Source organism: Naegleria fowleri (assembly GCF_008403515.1).
Source record: "Naegleria fowleri strain ATCC 30894 chromosome Unknown tig2, whole genome shotgun sequence".
Classification (NCBI taxonomy): domain Eukaryota; phylum Heterolobosea; class Eutetramitea; order Acrasida; family Naegleriidae; genus Naegleria; species Naegleria fowleri.
The window spans coordinates 652451-677677 of NW_025407934.1; the positions used below are offsets into that span (position 1 = coordinate 652451).

Here is a 25227-nt window from a genome sequence, read left to right on the forward strand (position 1 = left end):
TTTCTATACATCACCTGCTCGGCAGAAGAAAACAACATGATCCTTGAGAAATGACTCCAATGATGGGAACAAAAAGTGCAAAGAAATCATCACGCTCACTGTTTGCGAATGATGTTTTGGTTCATATTTTGGAATATGTGGACGCTCGGACCCTTCTGAATGCATCTTTGGTGTGTCAATCTTGGAACGAGTCCAGTAATCATGACATGTTGTGGAAATCCAAATTTAAACGATTTGCTCATTTGAAATCCTTCTCGAGCAACATTAAAAAGGAATATACAAAATATTTGAAAGAGAGATATGCCAAAATGCGAGCCATAGATTCATGCTGTTATTCATGCTGCAAATCTATGAATTGTTATTGCTGTGCTAGTTCTCCTTTGGCTGTGATTTTATTGATTGCTTTTTTAGGAGTTTGGTTTGGATTGTTTTTTGGATTGAATCTTAGAGAAATTCAAATCAAACATGTTTGGCATGCCTCTACCTGTTATGTTGTAGCAAGAGATATTCGTCCCTATCGATGTTGTGATCGGAGTTGTCCAAATTGCAATGAATGTCCTAAAGGCTTGAGAAAATGTCAAGATGTTCTTGCGACTTTGCCAGTGAATCAGACTGAACAATGTTGCAATGGATTCGCTTGCTGTAGTACCTGTTGTGACACATGTTCAAGTTGCGACAACAATGGATGTACCACCTATTCCTGTAATTGTGAATGTTGCAGCTCAGTGGATGATGATTTTTGCACTGTCACTTGTTATCAGTGTTGGAAACCCATCGTGTTCATGCAATACAATACCACAGAAAATGCAACCATCACTTCAAGCATGGAGGAGGAATGCGGTACCAACTTTGACTGTGTCGATTCATATTTTGAAATTTGGCAAATGGGCAGAAATACCTCATGTTGGTACGATCCATCGAATCCAAAAGATTTTTCAGTGACAAATGAATACACTCCTTGGAAATTGGGAGTGATGGGTTTATTTGCTGCACTGAGTGTGCTTTCTTTGATTTGGATGGTATGGATCGTACTGGTTTCCATTCCTGCATGTTTTGTGCTTAACAAAATTCGAAATGAGAGTTTGAAAATTAAATTGGAGAACGAATTGATGGAACCATCCAAATGTGGGAATTCCTTCTGAGAGGTTTTTTGAAGGATCTTCGAGGACTGCAGCAACATGCTCTTGTACTTGACCTAACCTGGGAAATTTATCACTAGTGAATTTTGACACAACATGAGTGTCAATAAATGATCAATAAATACACACCCTCAAATATTTAAATATTTAGTGTTTGACACAGAGATCCAAAATTACTAATCCAAAAAGAAAGTTCAAAATTTTTCGAAACTCTAAAAAAAAATGCCCAAAAACGTCATTCAAACACCCACATTCACCATCGTGGAAGATATCAGCAGTAGCGAGGATGAAAGAGAAGAAGAGGAAAATACTTCCGATGAGGAAGAACGCATTCAAAAATTATTAGAAGAAACTTCTCGAAAAAAGAAGAGGAAAAAGGGAGATGACGTTAGTGCCGACTCGGAAACCAAGAACAAGAAGACAAAATTGCCATCTCTCAATGTGATGGATAATTTTGATCAGGAAGTCAAGATTGGAGAAGTGAAAGTAGCAAAACCAATTGATTATGAGCAATTGAAACAATCGGAACAGACTAAAGGTGTAATTTATATATCTACTGATTTCGGAAAAAACCCAATTCCTCCCACATTGAAAGATGAAAAAGCGCTCCGAAAAATGCTTGCAGAATTTGGAACCGTTGCTAGAGTAGAATCGAAATATGAGAGGAGAGGTTTACGGCATGTCAGAGTTGGATTTTACGTTGAATTTGAGGATAAGAACATTGCAAAACGAGTGGCTCTCACACTTAACGGAAGCACCGTTTCTAGGAGCGACAGTAGAATGTACAGTGTCAAGTTTCTACCTCATTTTGAATGGAGTGAAGTTGGAGAAGAGGAAGAATTGCAAAAGATGAAGCGAAAATTACTTAAAGTGGAAGCACAAACTGAGTTACGAGCGATCAAAGAATTCAAAAAGAACAAGAAGTGGTCAGAGTCCATCAAGAATGATAAGGCTCCAAAACCAAATTCTAACTTTAGGTTCAACCAGAAGGCAGTAATAAGGCATGATAACTCCACAACTTCACACATTGACACACTCAAAATTTTTGCACCAAAGGACGACTCAAAGCAGTCCAAGAAAAATTGACCAAAAGTTTTGACACTGTCAACCAAATAACACACAGAGATTATTGACAATGTTTAGAGTGAGTTTTATTTGATTTATCTTTTATTAACGTGCTTTCTGCTTTCATATTCCTTGAACCATGAACGATTGGGGTACATGGCAGCATTCTCTTGAACGGCTCTGTTGTAGAAGAGCACATCTCTAAGACCATTGGTGGAAATGACACTTTTTGTACCGTTCTGTGTCAACTCTTTGAGCAATGTTTCATATCCATTTTGAAGGATTGCAGTTCGTTGTTTGAACACTTTCTTGGTCAACAAAATTGGATTGAATCGCAATTCCAAGTCGGTGTATACAGTGTGAATTAAACGAGTCGATTTTTCACCTACTCGCTGGAATACAAAGGTATAGAGACACTTATTCAGCACACATGAGTTTGGCACTTCTCCATTGTCAGCAGTATGTCCAATACTCACATAACTTTCAATACCCGGATCGTAAAACGAGGTTTGAGTTCCCTGAAAGAACCTAGTTTTAAAGAAAGGTAATTTCAAATCAATCATACATTTACAAAACTGCAATGCCAAGGGAGGATGTTCGAGAGAAAATATCTTCTCTTCTGTATCTCTATTTGCAGACTCGTAGCTTATCTTGGCCGCTTTCTCTGCACCAATTTTTGAAGGAGATTGAAACCCAGTGGGTTCTATAGATTTAAGGTTCTTATCGAGTCTCGATCGAACATCAATGTCGCAAAATGCGGCCCACACATCTTCAACTGGATAATCCAAATGAAGGATTATTTTGTAAATTCTCATTCCCTTTGAACTATCTGATTTTCCAATCATGTAAGACGTTTTGGATATGAAAGACTGACAAATATTTGGTTTTTCCGTGTAGGTCAACAACTCCCAATCTGGTGTATCCTCCATCAATGAAAATGCAAAGAAAATGTCACGATCCGTTAGAAGTTTTGAAGAAAAATCTTTAAGTTTGTATCGAATGTCCAGAACAAAACCTCCAGAAATATTCACAGCAATCGATCTCGTGAATTCCTCGCCTTTTTTCAAGAGGAACTTGGCCATCTTTTGTGATCGACTATATCGACTGAACTGGTCCGTCTTGAGATCTAAATTGACGGCAAATTCAACTGTCTTGAACAGTGAATTTGGTTCAAACAAGTTGAGCACTTGGAGAGGGCAAAAACCTAATGGCACATCGAATGAAGGTCTACGAGCCAAGTTTTCACCTCTTGTGGTGGCCACAAACTCTAGAATGTCATTGACAGGAGACTTGGAAGATTTTCTTCGCTTTAGATTGCTTGCTTTTTTCATGATATTCGAAATTATTTCATATTGCTCATACAAGCCAGAAGTTTGAGTCCGTGTCAAATTCAAACCCTTTGCACCTTCTGGATTCATGTACGTTTCAATGATGTGTCCCAACATTTGATACAAAATGAAGAGATACGAGAAACATTCTTCAATCATTTCTTCGCTTTCAATCAGAGTAACACTCTCAGGTTCTACTGTAGCATCATTCACAGCTGTTGGTCCATAAGGGAATGGAGAATCTACCCCAGATGAGGATGATGACACGAAGGAGGAGCTACTTGAACTCATTGACATGCTTGTATTGAGTGAGGACGGACATGCTTGATTCATGCTGTTGTCACTCTTACTTGCTGAAGCAGTTGCCTTATATTCCTTCATGATGAAATCTCTTGCAAGCTCATATTGCTGTCGATAGTGAGATATTTCTTGTAAGAAGATCATGGGATCTTCAGAATAACTTTCAGAGAGAAACTCTTGAAAATTATCTCGTGCCTCTGGACAGTTCATTAATTCCTCATAGATGATCATATAATGATGAATATCAAAGGATGGTTTCTTCTTATTTCTACCGTATTTGGAGAAGATACTTTTATGACCCTCTTTATCGGAGGATGTTGAGGAAAGTTTGCGTTTCGTTTCATTGGTAATTTGAGAATTGGAAGGCGGCTGAGCTGAGAATTGAATGAATTGTTGTTGAGAATAACTGGAGGAAGAAACCAAAGTCGACGATGAGGAGGAGCATGAGGATGGTTCTAACTCTCCCAACGTGAGGATAGTTGTGTTCGTTTTTGACTTGGAGGAAGAAGAAACTCCAAGATTGTCCCTTCTTTCAGTCGCAGATGGACTGTTGCTTGCAGTTGACATGGTTGACTTCAATATTCTAATTGACGTCAATTCAAATTGGTTCGTTGGCAAGATGATGAGTGAGTTCTTTTTTTTAATATGAGAGATTTAACGTAATTCATCTCTTTCGTTTTACCGTCATGTAACAAAAGATATTTGGATGTTTTGGAGAGAGATGATCAAAAGATGTCATTAGGTGTTGTCCATGAAGGAGAGAGATATGGAAGTAGTGGTCAAATTACATATGGAAAGATTTCAGTGATTGCGGAAAATGCTGAGTTTGCAACAATTGTCACTTTAAATGGGATAGTGTGTTCGAGCCCTCATTAACAAACACACGGACAGGAAACGAGATCTCTCAATCGAGAGAATAAATTTGGGTCACAGTTTAGTTCTCTCTCAGCTAATTAGGCTCAAGAACACAATCGTTTTCAGAGTGCGAGAGTTGCGAACCTACACCAGCTGCAGTCGATACTAGCTATACTATCAATTTGGAGAGATTTAAGAACATCATCTGTTCAACTTGAACGATCTGGTTGTGATGTTTTTCCAATTTTTGCACGAACGATTGGAACCTAATTTTAGTTTGAATTGTTCCCATCGCAGCCATAGATTGCTGATAGAGAACGAATTGCGTGTCTGTCAGTAAATTATTGGATTACATTAAGGTGTGCATGATCTTGTACATACGCAAACATTCTGAGCTTGTTTGTAATATTAATTATAACGAGCTAACTCATCCACTTTACTATTAAAAACTTTCATGAACGAAAACAAAACTTTTAATTTTTTTGGAAGCCAACTGGTTATATTAAAGGTGTAAAGACATCTCTAACTTTCTTTGGGAACAATTTTGATGGGATTGTGTTTTAAGTTTACAAAAAAAATGTCCAACAAACACTCACAGCAACAACAGCGAGGCTCATCATCAAGCTCTCAACCTTCCCGAAAAAAGCAAAATCAAAACAAACAGCACCATTCAACGATGAAATCATCAACCACAACATCATCATCATCGGGATTTGATGTGTTTAAAAGCGCAGTAAACTCGTCCATTCAGTTCGGAAAGGAATCCATCTCAGACTTGAGAAAAAGCATCCTAGATACAAGCTTTAATTCAACAGCACTTACTGATGAAAGAGATAGTGATGATGAATTGTATAGATCTGCTCGGAGTGTATTTTCAAGTACGTATTCATCCAAAGGAGGAAAAAGTACCAAAGTGCAATACGAATCAAGCTCTGAGAGTGACGTGTCATTGTGGGAAGATAGAGAGATGGTTCAAATTCAAAGCGATTCTCTTGTTAAACGTAACTTAACAAATCTATATGCCACGTTACGGACCAAGCAAAAAGAAAGACAAAGATTGGAAGAATCTGAAAATTTCTTCTTCACTGATGACTCAAGTTTGCAAGCTGAATCGTTATTACAAAATGAGCAAGCTAATCAGAGAGACATTGAATTGGGGGAGAATGAACATCCTGAAGACGCAGAATGGATCAAATTGTTTGAAACCTGTAAAGAAAAACTTGCCAGTATTGCTTCTGGAATTGTTGAATTGAAAAAGCTGCACCAACAACATGTCAAATTCACGGTACAGAAGGATTTTGCCTCTGAAGAGGAGGAAATCAAGGTGTTGACAAACAACTTGAAACATTCCATGGCGTACTGTAAGAAACTCATTGATCAATTTGACAAGTATGCGCTTTTAGCAAAAAAGAAAAGGAGAAAACAATTTAAAGTTGTGATCACAAATGCCAAAAAGTCACTCTTTACTTCTCTCAGTGAACTATCGACCGATATGCAAAGAGAGCAACGATCATTCCTCGACAAGTTGACCCAACTCAAATCCAAGAAAAAAGAATTGCAAAGAATTCATACTACAGATACAGTTGAAGAATTCTCAAAAGAGGAACTTGAAAGAATTGAAGCCATAGAACAGCGATATTATGAACCTAATGTGACACAGGAACAGGTCGAAGAATTGGTGAGGCGTGAAAGAGAAATTATTCAGAGAGATCGAGAGCTCAGAGAAGTATTGGCATCTATTGTCGAGCTTCACGAGTTGTTTCAACAAATCTCTGCACTCATTATTGAACAAGGTTCTCTTCTCGATCGAATTGATCACAATATTGAAATCACACGTGAACACATTGTTGAAGGCAATGAGAATTTGATAGAAGCAGAAAAAGCTCAAAAATGTGGCTGTTTTATGTATATTATCATTTTCCTATCAGTAGCGGTTGTATTTTTGGCTTTCTTGATCATTATCAAGTTGAGGTAAGGCTTCAATAACCTAGCTTATTAATTAATTTTTTCTGATAATTTCATTGTTTTCATGATCACCGCTCAACCTGTGACACCTTCCAAATTTATTTGAAATCTATGCACAGTTTGAGATAATTTATTGTGTGAAATATTTGCTGTAGAGTGACTTGAGAGGTTTCAAAGTATTCGAAACATCTTCTTCTGGTACATTCAAGTTAAAACTACCGCTCAGATCAGATGCTGGATCAAGTTTTTCGCTTGTTACTGATGCATTGGAAGAAGAGCATGAATACGACTGTTTTTGAGAATTTTTCAAGTACACCTCCACCTTTTCAATATTTTCGGTAGATCCCACAATTTTAAATGCAATTTCATTTGTTGAACCAATCATTGGACTCGAAGATGAATGAATGCCACTGGAAGAAATACTTGCCAATGTGGTCATGGTATTGCCCGATGAGGGTCGTTCCATTGTGTCCACACAAGTGTGAATCATACTTGTTTGACAAGATTTAGACTCCATTTTCTCGTCATCTTCACTAAGGCTAGAGATATCTGAAATGTCTTCTGCTCTCGTTGAAGATTTGACAGTTGAGGACGCCGAACCTTTGTTGGATTTCTTTGTATTGCTTGATTGAGTAGTAGTCGAGGATTTTGTAAATTTAGGAACTGGAGGTTTTCTTGTGGTGGATGTATATTTGTTTGTGGAGGAGCTATTGGTTGATGTTGCTGTGCAGGTTGTGGCGACACTTCGAGCAGTGGATGACTTGCTTGGAGTTTTCGATCGTTTTCTGTTCGTCTCACTGGATGACTCCCTTAATGTACTGACTTTAACAGATTGAGGCCGTTTCGTTGGAGTTGTTGATTTTTTCTTTGTTTTCGAGCCCTTGTTGGGAATGAAATTTTCCTTGTCACTGTCGAAGATTGAGTCACTCGACTTGGACTTTTTTGATTTAACCTCAAAGTACATTGGCTCCTTTTTTTTCTCATTGTATTTTTTCGAGTAATGATCCAACTTGCTGAATAGCTCGTCTGAATTTGTTGTAATGGTTGACCTTGAACATATAGACAATAGATCATCCATTGGATTTGCTGAAACTGATTTAAGTGGAGCTACGGATGAAATTGACGAATCCAAAAGATAGTTTGGAGTGTTCTTGATGGTGACAGGTGGGTTCGTCGTCGTGGTATTCGGAAATCCATCAGAGAGTCTGCTGTACAAATCCGTGAGGGAGTCATCCAAATCAATGTTACTTGTTGTTGCTCTACAATTATACTTGTCAATATACTTTTGTAAAATACTAGAAGCTGAATCAAGAGTATCCGACAGTGTATGTTCTATGAGGTTACGACTTGAAGGAAGCACCATACCCGAATCTCTGCTGAAGGTGTTCATTTGTCGGAAACTGTCATCATTGTCATAATTTAGTTTGCTTCTTTCATTGCGTGATCCAGTTGTTTTTCGAATGGCATTATCGTGGATTTCCTTTGCCAGATATTTCATTTCCTCCCATCGAGATGATGTCGACGCTTGGCTCGAGACGGAAGAATTAAGGGCCGAGGATGACATTCTATTTTTGAAAAACATGCTGCCTTCATCTCCTGATCCATGATGATGAATTGACGACTCAGAGATCATGGATGAGGAAGGAGAAGCTGCCGAACTTTGATGAAGCCTTGATGTGGAGGAAAGAAGCGATGAATTCATGTTGCATTTATTTTTTTAAAAATGTAGCGCGTGAACGAAAAAATGGCGCCAAATTCTTTACAACGACCAAACATTTCATAAAATATTGGGGAGTCACTTTCAAAATATTAAATATTATTATTTCACACCTCTCTCAAGTATGTAGTTGAAACTCTGTACTGGAAAATCATGATTTATCCTTCATATGAAGGATCTAAAAAGATTAGAAAAGATCTCGACTTGGAAATTTACAGATTTCCATTCAGTCGCAATAATTGTTGATCAGAATGTGTTGAGAGAATTGAAAGGCTACGGCCATATCACGATGAACGCACCTCATCCCGTCCGATTTGAGGAATTAAGCATCGTCGAGCTGCATCAGTACTGAGGTTGGAGACAACTTGGGAACCTGCGGTGCTGTAGCCTTTTTTCATTTCCTTTTTTTAGACAAAGAAAACAGACACTTTAAAGCTCGTTCACTTTTTCGTCTTTCTTGATATTGTGACACTTTTCGTGACTTGAATTGACCATGCAATGTGAATGTTGATTATGGACATGTCTCAAATTTAATGGATTACAGCCGACTCGGCTGTTTAAAGAACCAACAAAGGCTTCTGCTTTTTTCACTCACAGTTCATACAGTCAAAGACTGTAGCGGGAGTGTTGCCATATTCCTGGCAGGCATCCCGTCCAAAACAAATCAAGAGAATTAAAACTAATCATCCCTAGAAATGATTCAATAATTCTTGAAATACAGTATTTGAATTTTTCTAAAATTGTTGACAGAAACTGAAGTCTATTCCGAGTGAATCCGAATTTGTTCAGTCTACTTTGAAAACTCGTCCACTTGATCATCCTTTTCTTGCATCTGAATCAATCGTCATTTCCTTTGATTCATTAAAATCTTAGGTCCATTGTACACTTGTCAATGAAAGAGATCTCAATGTCCAAAAATTGAGGGTATTTCATTTGACAATGATCCAACAATCTTGTTTGTAAAATGGCTTCTCTGTAATTGAGATATTTCGAAATGAAAGGAGGTTGTGGATGTTGGTCATCAGCTGCAAGGGGATCCTGAACAAACTAACAGTGTACCAATATACACAATCTTGTTCGGAGTGTCTGCAGACGAACCATCAAGGTTCCACTTGCCAATGAGGTTTCATTTGTCTTTCACGACATTTATTGGAGCCGGTAGTTGGGTCTGGACGAGGGATTTGCGTGCCTGCTCCATAAGAACTGTGTTGAGGATAGCCTGTTGTGGGAGTTCTGGGGGTGGTCCGAGTTAACTCACTGAAATATGGCTTGGCAATATCTTCACCCTTTTATCAATAATCTCACTGTGTGACGAAAGTCCCTACGAAACCAAGAAATGAACCTTAGTGTATCACTGTATGGGAGTGCAAATGGGAGCTTCGACGACAATGTGAAACCACTCCTCCTATATAGTCACGCTCGGCAAGGATCCCAGGTAATCCGTTTTTCTTGGAATACACTAGTTAAATTTTTTTTGATCTTTTTTCAAAAACCATAATTGATCTTTGAGACCTCAGGTGAACACGAGGAGCAGAGGAATGAGAGAGAGTTTTAAATTGACTCAGAAGTGATTGGTGGCGTAAATCCACCCTTGCGTTTTGGTGTTCATTTTATGGAAATAGACTGAGCTTACCATCCACTGCAAGTAATTGTTAAAGATTAATTTCTTGAAAGTACTTGGTTGAGTAATAAATTAATGATCGTTTTTAATGGTGGTGATTTCTCTTTCGCTATTTCACACAAAAAGCATGTTCAACACTTGTATTTCCGAAAATTCTTCATTCCAATTAAATATAAAAAATAGTATTTACAAATTATCAAATGCATGTTTCTTTTCTCGACCCAGGAATGTATAATGTTCATCATGATCTGAATTTGAATCATATGTCTCTTCGTGTAATTTGTGACGAGCATATCTTAAATGACGTTCTCTTTCCATGGCCTTTTCTAATTTGTAACTTTCAATATTGTCATGAATAATTTTTACAGCCAAACAAACAAACATGATGGCCAATGTAATTCCATAAAAGCCAAAAATTGTGAGCAATGGACGATTGGTATACCAATAGGTTTGACAAGTGTCAAATAATAAATTATTGGCAGTGAACATGGGTCGATAGGAGCCTGCAGGACTCGTAATTGAACTTGTTGGGAAGGTCGCTGTGGTTTCAGGTCCATCTTGTTTCACTTTAAATCCTTTAAGAGAGGAAGAAATCTTGGAGAACATGCTCGTTGGGAATTTAACAGAAATTTCAATATTGCTAATACTTTGTGCGTCCTCGTATCCAACCGACCAAGCAACTCTTGTAATGTTGTGACTCACAAAGAGAGGTCCATTCATCAAGTACTTGTATTGTAAAGTCACTTGTGTGGTCTCAATATCAGAAGTTGGATTTGTGAGTGACACTACAATTTGTTTCATACCATCTCCTGATTTCAAATACAAAACATCAGATATTTTCATAGAATCAGACATGGAAGTGACATCGATTTCTCCAACCATTCTTGCATAGCCATACGGTAAATTGGTGGGAATGGATCGATAAATTTTCCTTGTTGGCTCAGCAAATAAATAGGTCACAATTTCATTCACCTCAACAATACATTGATTCGAATCAGTCAATTTGAGCTCACTATGAAATCGAGAAATGCTGTATTTTGGTGAAGATGCTGCAAACACAACGATATTGCCAAATTGAGAAAGGATCATCAAAATCAAGAAGAATTTAAAATAGTAGGAATGAAGGATCCGCCTCATCATCATCCTTGCAATGGTTGTTGTCTTTGAACCTAACATGGTTCTTGCTGCTTCTACAATCAGAATTCTAAAGAAGAAATTGATATTGAATTGAGGAGGAGGAGTAGAAGTGGTGGTGGTTGTTCTTGTTGAGAGGGAGGATGAAGAAGCCTTCCAAGAACCATCAAGCGGATATTCATTTATTTTCATCGTCCAAAGGCTTTTGCTAGAACTGAAAGGGTCATCATGAAGATAAAGTCCATCATCAGGTTGTTGTTGTTGTTCTTGTTGTTGTGGTTCCGAAGAAGAAGAATTTCTAAAATCTCTTCGAATTCTTGGAATTGATAAGTGTTGTTGTTGTGGTGGTGATGGTTGTTGATGATGAGCAAGGTCTTGCCCGAATTCTACTACTGGCTCAGTACTATTCCAACGACGACGATTGATACTATTATTGTTGTTGGTTTTAGTATTATTACTTGTGAATACGACGAATGAACAAGAAGAATGAGGATCGCAAATTGATTGTTGTTGTTCGTTTGACGTCAAGTCGTCAGTGACGTGCTTGTTGCTCGCTCGTTGAACTCCTCCTCCCCCGAAATTTATCAATCGTAATGACATTTTTTTATAATATTGTTTTATTCATCAAATGATTTACAAAAATTGAGGAATCGTCAACGTCATGGATTAAATTGTAATTTTTTGGAGGTAATGAAACAAAGTCCAATTGTGAGAGATGTACTAATGTGATGCGTGTAGGTGGAGATTCCACAAGCAATGATGGACAATGTCTTGTTTCATTGAAGAGAGAGATGGATCCCATTAAGTGTCAGCAATCAAAAAAAATATTGTTGTGACTGATCGGAGCTCAGCGTTTTATCATTTCACTATTCCAGTTTTTTTTCAATCACATCATCACCACTATGGCCTCTCATTGGCAACATTACATTGACAAGTAGGTAGCAACAACACATTTTGAAATACAAAATAATTATTAATTAATTGAAAAAAATAATTTTCTAATGGTGATGATGCTCCTATCACATGCACAAAATTAAATCAATTTGGTGATGATTATTCTGATTGGACATTTGATGCACACACACATTTTGAAACCTCAATTCACTACTACTTTACACAGCAACATTGTAAAATCTCGATATTTTTTCACATGGTGCCATTCATGGTCTAAATGGAACCAAATGGGCACAATCGACAGGAATTGATATTACAAAAAATCAAATCAAAACTCTGTTATCTTATTTAGAAGAAGAAAGAGAACAGAAATTGGAAAAGATGAAATCCACCTCATCGAACGGTGTGAAAAAATCGAATGCATCACATTTTGAATCGCCATTGCATCATTCAAATTCAGATTCTGTGTTGATACAATATGATATTCATAATAATAGTCATCAACAGAATGCTAGTAATACAGGAACGAATTCAAATTTGGGAGAACAAGAAATACTGAACTCTCTCACTTTTGCTAAAAAAGGAGTTTTTTCACACAATGGATCCGCAGGGGCATCCTCTTCATCCAATTCTTCAAATAGCTTTTCCAACAGTTTTTCAAAAAACAACACGAGTATTGGATTGGAAATTAATTTTTGCGGGAATCAATTTTTCAGAATCATTCAAATCGATCAATATAGTGCATTATTAGCTTCTTGGAATTTTGGAGATGACACTTCGACTGCTTCGCTACCTCTTTCTAAAGTTTTCGATTTCGAATATTGCAAGTTCTTGATTCCTCCCACGCACGTTTTTTATTGTGTGACCACCTCGAAATGTATCTTAACTGGAATGGTGAATTTATCAGCACTCAATTTGCAAGATGAAGACTTGACCGTTCAACAACAATTTGGAAGCGTTCGAAAAACATTGGACAAGTTTGCTGATTATTTGATTGAATCAGGATTCTAATAACGTGAGGAATTCAAGTCAACTGTTGGAAAACGAAAGACCTGAGGCACCGAAGGGCCAATAAATATTTTTTCATTTTTTAATTGAAAAAAATGTCTTTACTACCATTCCGATCTTCCATGTGGTCGCGGAGTCATGTCCTGTTCGGAAGAGCTTCCATATCACTAAAATCTTCTTTCGATTCATTCTTCGGATCATCATCCATACATTCCATCATCCATACACAGCATCATCATAGTTCACGATGGAATTCAAAAGTTTTTTCCATCAACCTTTCTCATCCAATACAACATTCCTATGCGACGGTTATTTCAAAACCAATCAATAACAGCAAAAACAATGAGATGGATCTTATCATTCCTCCATCACCTTCATCATCATTACAAAATTCCATATCGGAACATGATTCCTTTGTTTTGTAAGTTGAAAATTTTTCAAAGGCAATCGAGCCTTCTTCTCGTCATCTTCTACACTATTACTGCAAATGTCGTCATCTTCTACTGTTTTTGCTGCTACTAATTCAACTTCCTACATACAGACCTAAATTAAAATCAAGACAGAAAATATTTAAAGAACTTTCCAGTTTACCGCCAGTGCTGAATGAAGTGGAGAAGGAAAAGAGAGCTTGTTTGGAACGAGTATCAAAGTTTTTGTCGAGAATGGGAGTTTGTTCCAAGCAGCAGGGAGTGGAATTGATAAAACAAGGACTTGTAAAAGTGAATGGAGAGGTGATTACAGAGACAGGTTGTAAAATTAATCCTTTTTTTGACATTGTCACGGTTAGAGGAGAAAAAGTAGGTTTCATTACAGAGATGAATGTTTTAGAATGTTTTTTTTGAATTTTATATCAATCTTTTATTTCTTTTATTTGTTTGACACAATTTAGATTAATAATGAGAAATCGTTGAATAATGTGAAAATATATGCCTATTATAAACCTAGAGAAGTGTTATGCAGTCGTGTTGACAACCAGGGAAATCGTGAAACACTGTATCACAGACTCGAACGACTTGGATTTGGACATTTAATTTCTGTTGGACGACTTGACTACAATTCTGAAGGACTTTTATTATTAACAAATGATGGACAGCTTGCACGTCATTTAGAACTCCCTCAAACAGGTCTACAACGACATTATTTGATCAAAATTCATGGAAAAGTTACTCAATCCATGTTAGATTCTCTTCGAAAAGGATCCAGCATTGAAGGAGTTCATTATGCAGGAATGGAAGCAACACTTCACAGAGAAGGAGAGAAATCGAGTTGGCTAAAAGTAGTGTTGCATGAAGGAAAAAATAGAGAAATTCGAAAGATTTTTCAACACTTGCATTTTCCCGTGAGTAGAATTATTAGAATTCAATACGGGCCCTACAAGTTGGAGAATATTCAAAAAGGACAGCTCAAAGCTCTCGATCTTCATGATGACATGAAAAAATATTGCAGTTCCATCAGTAGAATTTCAGAGAAAATTATTAAGGAAAAGGTGAAACAAGAGCAACAACAACACCAACAACGGAATTGACATTTGCCTTAAACTCAGTTCAGAAAATTCAAGCATTTCATATTTGAAAAACAATAAATTAACCATGGTCGAACATGTTGACCAATAAATTACATTCACCTTTTCACTTTATTGGTGTTTCATCATTCTCCAAAGGCAAACCTCTTTGAATCGCCCAATCGGAGTGGTAGTGGAGTTTGCAATGGTGTTTTCCAAATCCATTTTATGAAACAACCCACATCATGACACGCCTCTGAAAACAACATTCAAATTTTAAGAGGGATTCAGGCACATGAGTAATATCAAAAGACATTGTGAGACTATCAGCAATGTTGTTGTTGTACAGAACCAGCAAGTAAGGCATGGAGAAGAATCAGATCTGAAAAAGGTCGGTTCTCGATTTTTACATTGCTGAGATTGAACCGAGACAATGCTCAACAAACACCACATGCAGATTTTTTGGTTGAGAATTCTTTTGAGAAGAATGTTTTACAGGAATTGTTGACAAAAGTGAAAAAACCTAATTGAACATTCTTCAAATAACTTTGAATATTGTTTTAGGAGATTAACAGTGAAAGGTCTTTGACCATTTATTCTTCTTCTTTTTGAAAAGATGACATCAAAACATTTACAACAAGAAAACTCCAATAATCATCATGGCAGCGACAACGACAAAACCTGTCATCTTTTGAACAACAGCTCCGTTCCAACAATCTGTGGTTGGCCAATCATCGCAAACAGTCGAGTTTCTTTTACAGGTGCTGGCTAATCTTAGACAAGCACTCTTGCACATCACCAATGTTCCGTTGGTATCCACATATTGTTGATTCTTTGGATCACAAGGGGCACAAAGAAATGATTTAATTTGATCAACACAAACAGTGGAATTCAATTGATCAAGGGAAGCAGCTAATGAAGTAGTACCACGTGAAATAGCAAGATCATGAAGAGGATTTTGTGGCTGTACAGAAAGTACACGAAGGGCAAGGAGCTGGATCAGCAAAAGGATTGCGATTCTTGCATTGTTGAGCCAAGCAAGAAGAGGCAAGCAAAGCAACGAGTGCAATGACAATAACAAGCAAAGAGGTGTTGAAACGCATCATCAGGAGTAGTGACTTTGGTGTAAATGATTTGTTTTTTTTTGAGTGTGTGAAAAAACATGAAGTGTTTAGTGTTGAGCAATTATCAAAGTTGAGAGTTGACCATTTGAAGGGAGAGATAAGTTCTATTAAGCAGTATACTTTCCTTGGTTTGACATTTTGAGGTCTGTTCATCGTCAGAGCATTTATATAGATGAATAGACCCTATATTTGGTCTGCTAACTACTATCTGATCAATCGTCATCAACAGCCAACATCTGCGACGTCATGCATCAGACACAAAACGATCCTTTTGACTGACAAGTGACATTCAATTCTACGATCGTTAAGAGATGCATCTCAATTGTTCAATGCATTTATTTCATTGTAGTTTGGTTATCTTTTTCACTTCTTTTTTGCAACAGTTGGTGGCGCCATTGAGGTGTCAATCTTCTTGAATTTTGTCTCGGCTGAAAAGTAACTTGTCTTTTTCTTCTCATTCTTCTTCTTTTCTTCGATGAGACTTGGATTCAGAAGCTCCATTTCATTTTTGTCATTAATTGCCATTGATGTGGCTGTACCTGTTCTGATAATTTGTGTAGCTGTACCACTTTTGAATATCGAAGTGCTGGACAAGGTGCTAATACCATCAAAGAAAGCTGCAGACTCTGAAACAGAGGTTCCAGCACTGGAAGAGGTGCCTAGAGGTGTTCTGCTGGTTTGTTTTTCCTTCTTCTTGTTCTTGCTCTCATACTTTTTACCGGCAGAGAGAATGGCATTCTTTAATCGAAGGGATTGACCGAGACCTTTCGCTCCCTCCTTCATGAGCATAGTACCTGAGCCGTCACCAATATACGAGTCATCTGTTCCTTCCGTACCAAATTCCAATCTCTCATATTTCTTTCTCAGCTCTGAAGTTCGTGACAACTCTTTTTCTAAGGCTGATTTTTTACCACCTCTATGAGTTTTCTTGATGGCATCTGGTGCTGGAAGTGGCTTATCTTCTTTTCTTTTTGGTGGCTCCATGAGCTTTTTGATAAACGCAAGAACATCCTCTCGAAGCTTTTGCCCTTCAGATCCATCTTTTGAAGAATTGCAGCTATCAATTCGAGCTGCAAGGGCACATTTTGTGGCCACCACTCGAGAAACTTTCTTTCGCAATTTTTCACGCGGAGGTGTGTGCTCCATTACTAAATCACACAAACCTACAAAACCAGTATGCCTCATGTGAGAAAAATCACTTGCATTATATGAAATTAGTTGAACAGGAATATCCTGGGAGTCCCCAACAGTGTTGGCTTTTCGCTTGGGTAACATGCTCATAAATGTGTTCGATGATAAGCCCTCGAGTTTCTTCTTATCTCGTCCTAGACATTGGAGAACATCAGCCGATGTTTGTGACAAGGATAAAATACCTCCAGCTGCACCAATCAGTTGAGCTGCAATTCTTGTGCCTACAAGGGCGCTCAAATTTGGAGCTACATATGCCATTCTCATGGAAACATAGTCCAAAATGGTCTCCTTTGCTTCATCAAGATGTAGAATGTCTCTACATAATTGTTCAATTTTTCTCCACTTATCCTCACTGAGGGAAACAGTAAAAGTTCCTTCGTTTGCAGCTGTAACCTTTAAAATCATGATCGTGGAGGGTGGCAATAAATCACTCAAGTCAATATCTGAAAATGTAGAACTTGTTCCTCTTGGAGCTACCAAAGGTACTCCATTTCCAATTCTTAATACTGTTTGTACATAATTTACAGGATCCGTCACGTTATTTTCCAAATCTTTAAACTTTTCAGCATAAAATCCTTTCAACTGAATAAATAAACTATCAATTTCTTGATCAATGGTAAGAATATATGAATTACTAGCTAAAATATATGGATATTCCTCGTCCTCCTGTAATGAAGCTCCAGTTTTCAAAACTCTTCCTTCTGTTTTGGTGAATTCTTTAATTTTGAACATGTGACGATTGAAGGTTTCATCCTGTAACAGTGCAGAAAAACTCGTTATTGATGGAGTGGTGGGAATTATGTTTTTTAAAGACAAAGCATGAATGTTAGGTATTGATGATGTTGTTCCAGTACTTGCTGCAGTGTTGGTAATATCAGGAACAAAATGGCTGTGTGATCCCGACGAGAAAGTGCTCATTGATGAAGTCGTTGAGAGTGCGTCATGATCCTGATGAAATCTATTCTGAGAGCTTTGATTTAAACTGTTCAAATGAAGAGGTGCCCCAGAGCTTGAGGCCTCATCCGTTGTTGTTGAAGCACCATCATCATCAAGCATCATGGATAATTGTGATGAATTGCCATGATGAATTTGTGGATGAAACAACATGAGATTTCCACTCGTTGTTGCAGAAGAGGATGACAATGCTGAAGTGGGTGTTGGTGGTGGATGTAAGAGAGACGAGGATGATCCTCCGAGAACAAGTGTTGATGCCGTTGCACTCATGGCTTGATTGGTTGTTGTTGTAGTTTGATGATGATTAAAAATTCTTGATCCATTTGAAAAAGCAGCTCCACTCACCGAAGCCGATGAGGCGTTAGTGGTGGTCGATGAAACCGAGTGGGCAGTATCCGAAGAATCGGCAACATCGGCAAAAAACTCATCGAGTAAGGACATGAATTTTTTTTGTATTTATTTTAAACTTTTATGTTGTTATTGAATTTGAACGTGGAGGTTACTTGGTGTCCATGATTAGGATACTAAGTGTCCACAGAAAATTGGCTGACTTTAGTATAGACACGAAGGATTGAACAGCAAATAACTTGAAAGTCTCAAAATTTTAGCAATTTTAATTTTATTCACAAGCGTGGATTAGGCACAAGAGGTGATGATGAAGGAAAGTCGTGAATTCGTTGTCGAGAAAAGTGTTAGAATAAGAAAGGGGAATGAATGGTAATGATGAGAATGGTAGAGATTGTATCTTGCTGAAATAACGGTTTTGTGATGAGTTTGTTGTTGTTGTGCTCTCAAAACATTTTTTGGACATACGTCGTTTGATATTGGACTACTACTGCATGCTGCTGTTACTACTGTGCAACACCCACAATCCTCCAACATAGAGTCCAACAACAAAGTATTGTTATTTCAACTTGCAACAACATTATTGATCTTGTCCGAATGTATTCTCTCCGCTGTAAGTAACATATAAAAATCCATCATCATCACGTTGTTCTTCATACAATTGACTCATCAGAGCAGCACTAGGAGGTAAAACGTTATTCACGAAAATAAAAATGTTCGTTGTTGAATCAATCTTGATTCTCTTACGAATAATGTAAACAAATTGAGCAACGGTGAGATCGGCAGGCACCAAGTACTTGTTCTTATCAATATCAGGGAAGTTTGATTTCTCGGCCTTCTCACAAATCACTGGGATACGATCAGAATATCGTTGTCTTATTCTGCTGGCTTCGGCCTTTCTCTTTTCAAAGGTGTTTTCTGGGTTGTCCTTGTATCTCATGGTCGTTATTTGTGATGGTGATGAAAAATCTTTGATGAATATTTTTTTAATTTGGCTCTGCGACTTTTCATTTCCCACAGACTATTTTGAGCTTCTGCAAAGGTTCTAATTCGAAGCCAAGAGGAAATAGGAGTTAATGGCGAGTTGCGACCTTTTGTGTTGGATTTTTGGTTAGTTCCATCTTATTGGAAGGAGTGGAAAACATTCGAATAAGAAAATATAAGAGATGTTGAAAAAATGAGGCAAACTTTGTCACAACAACATGACAAGCGAGAGAAACGATTTTTGGAATTGAACAACAACGCATTCGTGTGAAAGGTGATGGTGATTCAACCCCCTGCAGGCCGCGTAGCTCAGTTGGAAGAGCGAATGACACGCAAACAGTTCCTGAGAAGGATCTTAACAGCAACATCTACGCACATTTGGTCATGGGTTCGAGCCCCATCGTGGTCGAAATTTTGCTTCTGTTGTTGATCAACAACCATGATGATGATAATCAGAATAACAATGTGAATTATTGGAATATTTGAAAGATCCATCATCTCTTATGAGTACATACCTGTTATTGATGATGAAGGGAGTGAGGATAAATGATGATTGTTAGAAATCGATTCAAATTCCGATGAAGGATCATTGGAATTCATGGCGATAACAATTTTCAATCATTATAACAAAAACTCATTCAGTTGAATTTGAAGAAACAGGTGCAAGAACGTTCAAAAAAGATTTTAAATGACGTTTCTCATTTTGCAAGAAATACTGTATATTAATCAAATTTCATGGACCTTATCCAATCAAAAAAGCGAGACCTTTTTATGATGCAGAAATCATGAACTCTCTCCTCATCTGCTGGTCATTCGATGTCAGAATAAAGCTTTTTTGTTTTGTTTAACTATACTAACGCCAATACTTGTTTGACTGAAATTTGAAATTGCAATATGGAGTGTTTAAATTTACTTTGTCAAAATAGTTCATATTTAGGATGACTGATGTTCTATTCATTGATGTGAATCATGCAAAATTTCCTTACAATTAAACTCTAGAGCTATTAATCACACTTGATGGATCGGTAAATATTCTTAACAAAGGTTAAACTTGATAAAAACCCTACAGTAGCCATCATTAAGAAAACTGCTAAACATAAAATGAAAGTATATCCAATAAAAATGGAAATTTGTAAAATTCCAGACATGCCACTGTCCACAAGGTAATACATGGAATAAGCAAAAATGAAAATACTGCTTGCGCCACCAAATTTGACACTTCTCCACCACCAATGATGATTTTCTTGCGAGAGAGTCAAGTAAATGAGTGAAATAGTAATACAACTTGTAACAGCAATTAAAATAATGACCACCATCAATACAATTGGGAACGGAACATGGCCATAGTGACCCCACATACTCAAATACAAATAATGCAATTCAATATAAATGGAGATGAATGGTAAGAATCCAGCAACGAGGGTCAGTATATTTTCTCCCTTCCACCAAACAACAGGAGGAATTTCACGTGGAACCTTTTTAGTTCTACATGGTGCCTCAAATCCCTTAGTAAAGTTCTTGCCAGTGATTGCTCCCAACAAGAGTAGTGGGAATGAAACTGCAACATAGAGTACAACAATAATTGCAACAGTTTTGAAAGGTAAAGCGGCTGTGGATCCATATGAAACAGCAATAGTATTCAAAATAGACCATGTTACAGCAATTGGGAGAGTGAAAACGAGTAATGTGGTCACAGTATTCTTGATCCATGACTCACCACCAAACTTTTTGTAGTAGCTACCCGACACATAACCATTAATACCAGTTGTAAAGGTATAAACAATAACCAGGGAAGTCGTAACTGCTTTGTATCCATAGTCTTGATAATATGCTCCCAATGCACCCAAGAACAGCAAACAGAAAATGAGTGATAGTAATTGAGCTCCATTTCCGAGAATAGCAGATAAGAGATTAATGTTTGCTGGGAATCTAAATACATCGGCATGTAATTGTTTCCATCCAGTTTCTTCTTTTTCTTGAGAGTCTTGTTCCAAGTCCATTGCATCATAGTCCTTTCTGAGCATTCTTATGATAATAAATGTTAAGAAAGAGGTCAGCACCAAAATAAAGATCAAGCTGTTAATTACTGAGAACCATTGAATTTCCAACTCCTCACTGTTAAAGTTCATGTTAATAAAGTAATTCACACGGGTAACGTATTGTTTTGTTGTTGGTTTCCATTCAGCAGAGTATTTGAATTTGATTTGAGTGACATCATTTGAAGTAACATCTACCTTTGATGATGGTGTGGCAAGAGCTGTAATCACATGATTTCCATTGTAAGTCAAGGAGAACTTGTAGCTGTTGTAAAGATAGTACTTGTTTTCGAGTGAGTCATAATAACCAATGTGAACAATCATTGGGATTCCATCATAATACATGAGCATTAAATAATCATCCTTGATTGCTTGTCGTAATCGTTCCAAATCTTCCTTCTTTAATGATTTGGCACAGAGTTCGGTTTCAGGAGGAACATCCACTATACATTGATAAATAAATACACCAAACGAAGAAGCAATTTTCGGAATAAAATTGTTGTTTGTGTATGAGAAGCAAGTAGAAAATATTAGAATATGCAACATTAGTGAGTAGATTGATGATGATGAAGAAATCATAAATGGAGCAGCATAACGTGATCCATTTAAAAGTGTAACAATTACGGAAATCACAAGTTTCCATGTCTAAACTTACCTTGAAATCCAATATCATACTTTGAAATGACAGAATCACCACTTCCAGTGAGCTCCTCTCCCAACGATGTTGCTGTAGAAGCCTTTACATCGCAAAATGGTAATTGTTGATAACCGTAAGTTTCGGATGGATTTCCCTTGCTCCATAGCTTTTCAATCACCAAATCAATGGCATCATAACGTTCATACACTGAGTCTGTTTTCTTTTGTCTATTGCTGTTTGTGTTGGTATCTTTTTCTTCTCCTTGTACAACAATCATCGTCATGCCTACTATTAAAATCATCATGATAAAGGAAGCAAGACTTGTCTTTGCCATCCGTTTTGTTGTAGGTGATCGGACTGGAGAAGTTAGAAGTGAGAGAAAAGAACCAAACTTCATCATGATGAGAGGAATTTTTTTGTTTTTATTTCGAAGCTGACCACAAATTTGGGAATGATGATGATGACGATAATGACGCATCATTATCCATCTCTTTTGCAACCTCGCAAAGCAATTTAACAAAAATTCAAAGTTAATTGATTCATTAAATCTAAGGCAAAACAAACGAACCTTGGAATATAAAGGACAGGAGCTCTGAAAAAGGAATTACAATTTTGAGCTGTTAAAAAATACCTGGTTGACTTGGTTGTTTTCCCCCTTCCATTAACCTCCTCCTCCTATTGAATTGCTACATGATCTCTTTGAAGACTGACTCTAAAATCGATGAAATAATTTCATCCAAAACATCAAACAATATCATTCTTTACGAACCAACATGCCATTTCCTCCACCCATCGCAGTCAACGATGAATCATCGTATTCACAACCCGGGTTGAAGAGAGGAGGAGCAAACAGTTCGTTCCGAGATGATGATTCCAATGACAACAACAACAACAACAGCACGAATCATCATCACACTCTCATCATGCGAAGGTTCAATTCCTCTCATCACAGTCATCTCACAACCTCTTCAAAATATCTTCATCATAACGGTCAACAACAAGAGCTGAATGAGCATCATCACAGAAATTCAACACCATATTGGTGGCCACTTGATGCATTATTGAAAAAAATGTATTACAGCAAATTTACGGATCAGAGTCCGATGAACATTCCTCAGAACTATGATGGTGGAAATCGTGGTGATGGTGAGGATTATGATGATATTGAGAGAGGACGAGAGGGAATGAATTATGAACTGTTCAGAGATTCCGTTCCGGTTTCGCTTAATGATGGTAATAATCATCTCCATCATGGGAATGATGATGTTGATGAACGACCATCATCACAAAATTACAATGATCAGAATTCGAGCCATCGCTATTTTACGGAACAGCCAAAAGCAAAATATGCTGCATTAAGGACACATAAAAGATTCACCATTAATCCATTGAAGGCTTGTTTGGGGAGTACATTGACCGTTATTTTGTTGGGGGTGATGGCACTAATTATATTACTAGTTGTTCTCTTGTTAGTAAGTATCGGGTGCGATGACATGAGCATTCATCATCATTTACTGAACTTGATGACTTTACTTGATGATTAATTTTCATATTGGAATATTTGTTGGATTAATTTATTGACATGATGTCGATATTATTATTTACAATTATTATTTACTCACTTTAGGTGGAAAAACCACGACAAGTCATTGTAGTCTTGTCAATCGACGGATTTCGGTATGACTATTTAGATTTATATCCACAATATGTGCCTACCCTGTTAAATATGCGAAAAAAGGGAGTTTATGTTGACAAGTTAAAGCCTTCATTTCCAACTAAAACCTTTCCCAATCATTATACAATAGCAACAGGTCAATATGTCCAATCTCATGGAATGGTCTCAAACAAATTCTACGACAAAAAAGCCCCTTTTGACTCGAAAATTTTCACACAACAGCTCACAGATCCCTTTTGGTGGGAACAAGGAGAACCCATTTGGATTACAGCTCAAAAACAGGTTGGTATTTGGTTAGGAAGAAGTTTTAAATCAGAGCATACTATTCATGAATGCTTTGATTTTAAACTTCACTCTGGCTTGAATTCAATTTAATTTCAATTTAATTCTAATGTATTTAATATTAATCATTTATTCATTGCTGAATATGAATTCATACTTGAAATTAACTACTTATTTCCCTTCCAACACGATGGATTTGAATTTTGATGGACTTTAATTTATTATTTTGAAAATATTCAGAAAATATCAACGTATGTATTTTCCCAAGTTATGATTTCAAATCATTTACTCTTACTTTTCCCTTCCAGTGCTTGCTATGACTACCCTGCATCGAATGTACAAATTCAGGGAATGTTTCCCAACTTTTATGAGCCAGTTTTTATTCATGACGATTATGACATTCAAAAACGAATTTCCAAATTACGTAATTATTTAAGCATGACAAAGAATCATCAAGCTGACGCTCCTAAATTAATCATGTATTATTTAGGTTGGGTGGATAATGCTGCTCATTTTCACGGAGTTCCTGATCCTTCTAAAAATCTCACCTCTGAGAGTATGTATTTTTACAATGCTCTCAAAATGGTCGATGACATGGTTTCAAATGTCTTTCAGACCATTTCTGATTTACAATTAGAGAGCCATGTGAACATCATTGTGTTATCAGATCATGGAATGGAGAATGTGAAGCAAAAAGAAAATGGTATTTGGATTCAACCCATGCTAGATCGATATTTCTCGTATCTTAACATGACATCTCTTAATATTTATTCTATTGCTGACTCTTACACCTCGGGCACTTTGGTTGATTTCTATGTGATGCCCAATAGCACAGATCAAAATGCACGTAAAGTAGCCATCAATACACTCTACGAAGGAATTAAGGGAGCTATTGACTTGTTCTCCTACCCGTGTAAAGTTTACAAAAAGGAAGACATACCATTCAGATACAAGTATACGAACAATTCGAGAATACCTGATGTATTGGTAGTGAGTGATATTGGTGAATATAGTGCCATAGATTCCATGTTTTGGTGGGGAGAGAAAGCGTAAGTAAGAACGTGTTGTGGCATTGATTGTGACAGGATGAGTGACAACTTTCGTTATTTTGAAACATGACTTTTGAACCATACTTTTATCATTTCTTTATATGCATGAACACAATTCAGAGATCACGGTTACGACAATGAAGAACCTGCCATGCAAGCCTTTTTCCAAGCTTTGGGACCTCTTTTCAAAAGTGGTGGAGTGAAAGCCTATGATTCAGTCGCCAACATTCATATTCATTCACTTCTCGCGGAGTTGCTCAACATTAATCCTTCGACACGAAATGAGGGAAGTTTAGACGAAATCAAAAATGTTCTGTCCTATGAAGTCCATCGCTAACGTTGTGGTGTTCAAGTGTCGAAAGAAATGCAGCGCAGTTTTCGATTACATTTCTTCAAACTCATGTGAACTCGATTTTCAAAAGG

At 37.2% G+C, this 25227-nt stretch overlaps 12 protein-coding genes across 12 annotated transcripts; 6 read left to right on the top strand and 6 right to left on the bottom strand.

Moving 5' to 3' along the window:
* Positions 1-50: 50 nt before the first annotated feature.
* Positions 51-1142, top strand: FDP41_000578 (uncharacterized protein; the record flags this gene model as incomplete). The annotated part of the gene is made up of 1 exon (XM_044709341.1): positions 51-1142. One exon carries the CDS (start codon positions 51-53, stop codon positions 1140-1142), a length of 1092 nt encoding a protein of 363 aa, XP_044569392.1.
* Positions 1143-1361: 219 nt separating this feature from the next.
* On the top strand, positions 1362-2225 carry FDP41_000579 (uncharacterized protein; the record flags this gene model as incomplete). Its single annotated transcript, XM_044709352.1, has 1 exon — positions 1362-2225. One exon carries the CDS (start codon positions 1362-1364, stop codon positions 2223-2225), a length of 864 nt encoding a protein of 287 aa, XP_044569393.1.
* Positions 2226-2299: 74 nt separating this feature from the next.
* FDP41_000580 (uncharacterized protein) lies at positions 2300-4399 on the bottom strand (the record flags this gene model as incomplete). The annotated part of the gene is made up of 1 exon (XM_044709364.1): positions 2300-4399. The coding sequence occupies one exon, from the start codon at positions 4397-4399 to the stop codon at positions 2300-2302; it is 2100 nt and encodes a 699-aa protein (XP_044569394.1).
* An 865-nt stretch (positions 4400-5264) lies between these two features.
* On the top strand, positions 5265-6662 carry FDP41_000581 (uncharacterized protein; the record flags this gene model as incomplete). The annotated part of the gene is made up of 1 exon (XM_044709375.1): positions 5265-6662. One exon carries the CDS (start codon positions 5265-5267, stop codon positions 6660-6662), a length of 1398 nt encoding a protein of 465 aa, XP_044569395.1.
* Positions 6663-6782: 120 nt separating this feature from the next.
* On the bottom strand, positions 6783-8354 carry FDP41_000582 (uncharacterized protein; the record flags this gene model as incomplete). The annotated part of the gene is made up of 1 exon (XM_044709386.1): positions 6783-8354. One exon carries the CDS (start codon positions 8352-8354, stop codon positions 6783-6785), a length of 1572 nt encoding a protein of 523 aa, XP_044569396.1.
* A 1822-nt stretch (positions 8355-10176) lies between these two features.
* Positions 10177-11724, bottom strand: FDP41_000583 (uncharacterized protein; the record flags this gene model as incomplete). Its single annotated transcript, XM_044709397.1, has 1 exon — positions 10177-11724. The coding sequence occupies one exon, from the start codon at positions 11722-11724 to the stop codon at positions 10177-10179; it is 1548 nt and encodes a 515-aa protein (XP_044569397.1).
* Positions 11725-12399: 675 nt separating this feature from the next.
* FDP41_000584 (uncharacterized protein) lies at positions 12400-13029 on the top strand (the record flags this gene model as incomplete). The annotated part of the gene is made up of 1 exon (XM_044709408.1): positions 12400-13029. One exon carries the CDS (start codon positions 12400-12402, stop codon positions 13027-13029), a length of 630 nt encoding a protein of 209 aa, XP_044569398.1.
* Positions 13030-13121: 92 nt separating this feature from the next.
* On the top strand, positions 13122-14551 carry FDP41_000585 (uncharacterized protein; the record flags this gene model as incomplete). Its single annotated transcript, XM_044709419.1, has 3 exons — positions 13122-13447; positions 13568-13823; positions 13916-14551. 3 exons carry the CDS (start codon positions 13122-13124, stop codon positions 14549-14551), a joined length of 1218 nt encoding a protein of 405 aa, XP_044569399.1.
* Positions 14552-16014: 1463 nt separating this feature from the next.
* Positions 16015-18237, bottom strand: FDP41_000586 (uncharacterized protein; the record flags this gene model as incomplete). Its single annotated transcript, XM_044709430.1, has 1 exon — positions 16015-18237. The coding sequence occupies one exon, from the start codon at positions 18235-18237 to the stop codon at positions 16015-16017; it is 2223 nt and encodes a 740-aa protein (XP_044569400.1).
* Positions 18238-18721: 484 nt separating this feature from the next.
* Positions 18722-19081, bottom strand: FDP41_000587 (uncharacterized protein; the record flags this gene model as incomplete). The annotated part of the gene is made up of 1 exon (XM_044709441.1): positions 18722-19081. One exon carries the CDS (start codon positions 19079-19081, stop codon positions 18722-18724), a length of 360 nt encoding a protein of 119 aa, XP_044569401.1.
* Positions 19082-20129: 1048 nt separating this feature from the next.
* Positions 20130-22132, bottom strand: FDP41_000588 (uncharacterized protein; the record flags this gene model as incomplete). The annotated part of the gene is made up of 2 exons (XM_044709452.1): positions 20130-21604; positions 21817-22132. 2 exons carry the CDS (start codon positions 22130-22132, stop codon positions 20130-20132), a joined length of 1791 nt encoding a protein of 596 aa, XP_044569402.1.
* A 589-nt stretch (positions 22133-22721) lies between these two features.
* FDP41_000589 (uncharacterized protein) lies at positions 22722-25141 on the top strand (the record flags this gene model as incomplete). The annotated part of the gene is made up of 5 exons (XM_044709463.1): positions 22722-23270; positions 23426-23755; positions 23996-24006; positions 24064-24804; positions 24925-25141. The coding sequence occupies 5 exons, from the start codon at positions 22722-22724 to the stop codon at positions 25139-25141; spliced, it is 1848 nt and encodes a 615-aa protein (XP_044569403.1).
* Positions 25142-25227: the final 86 nt, after the last annotated feature.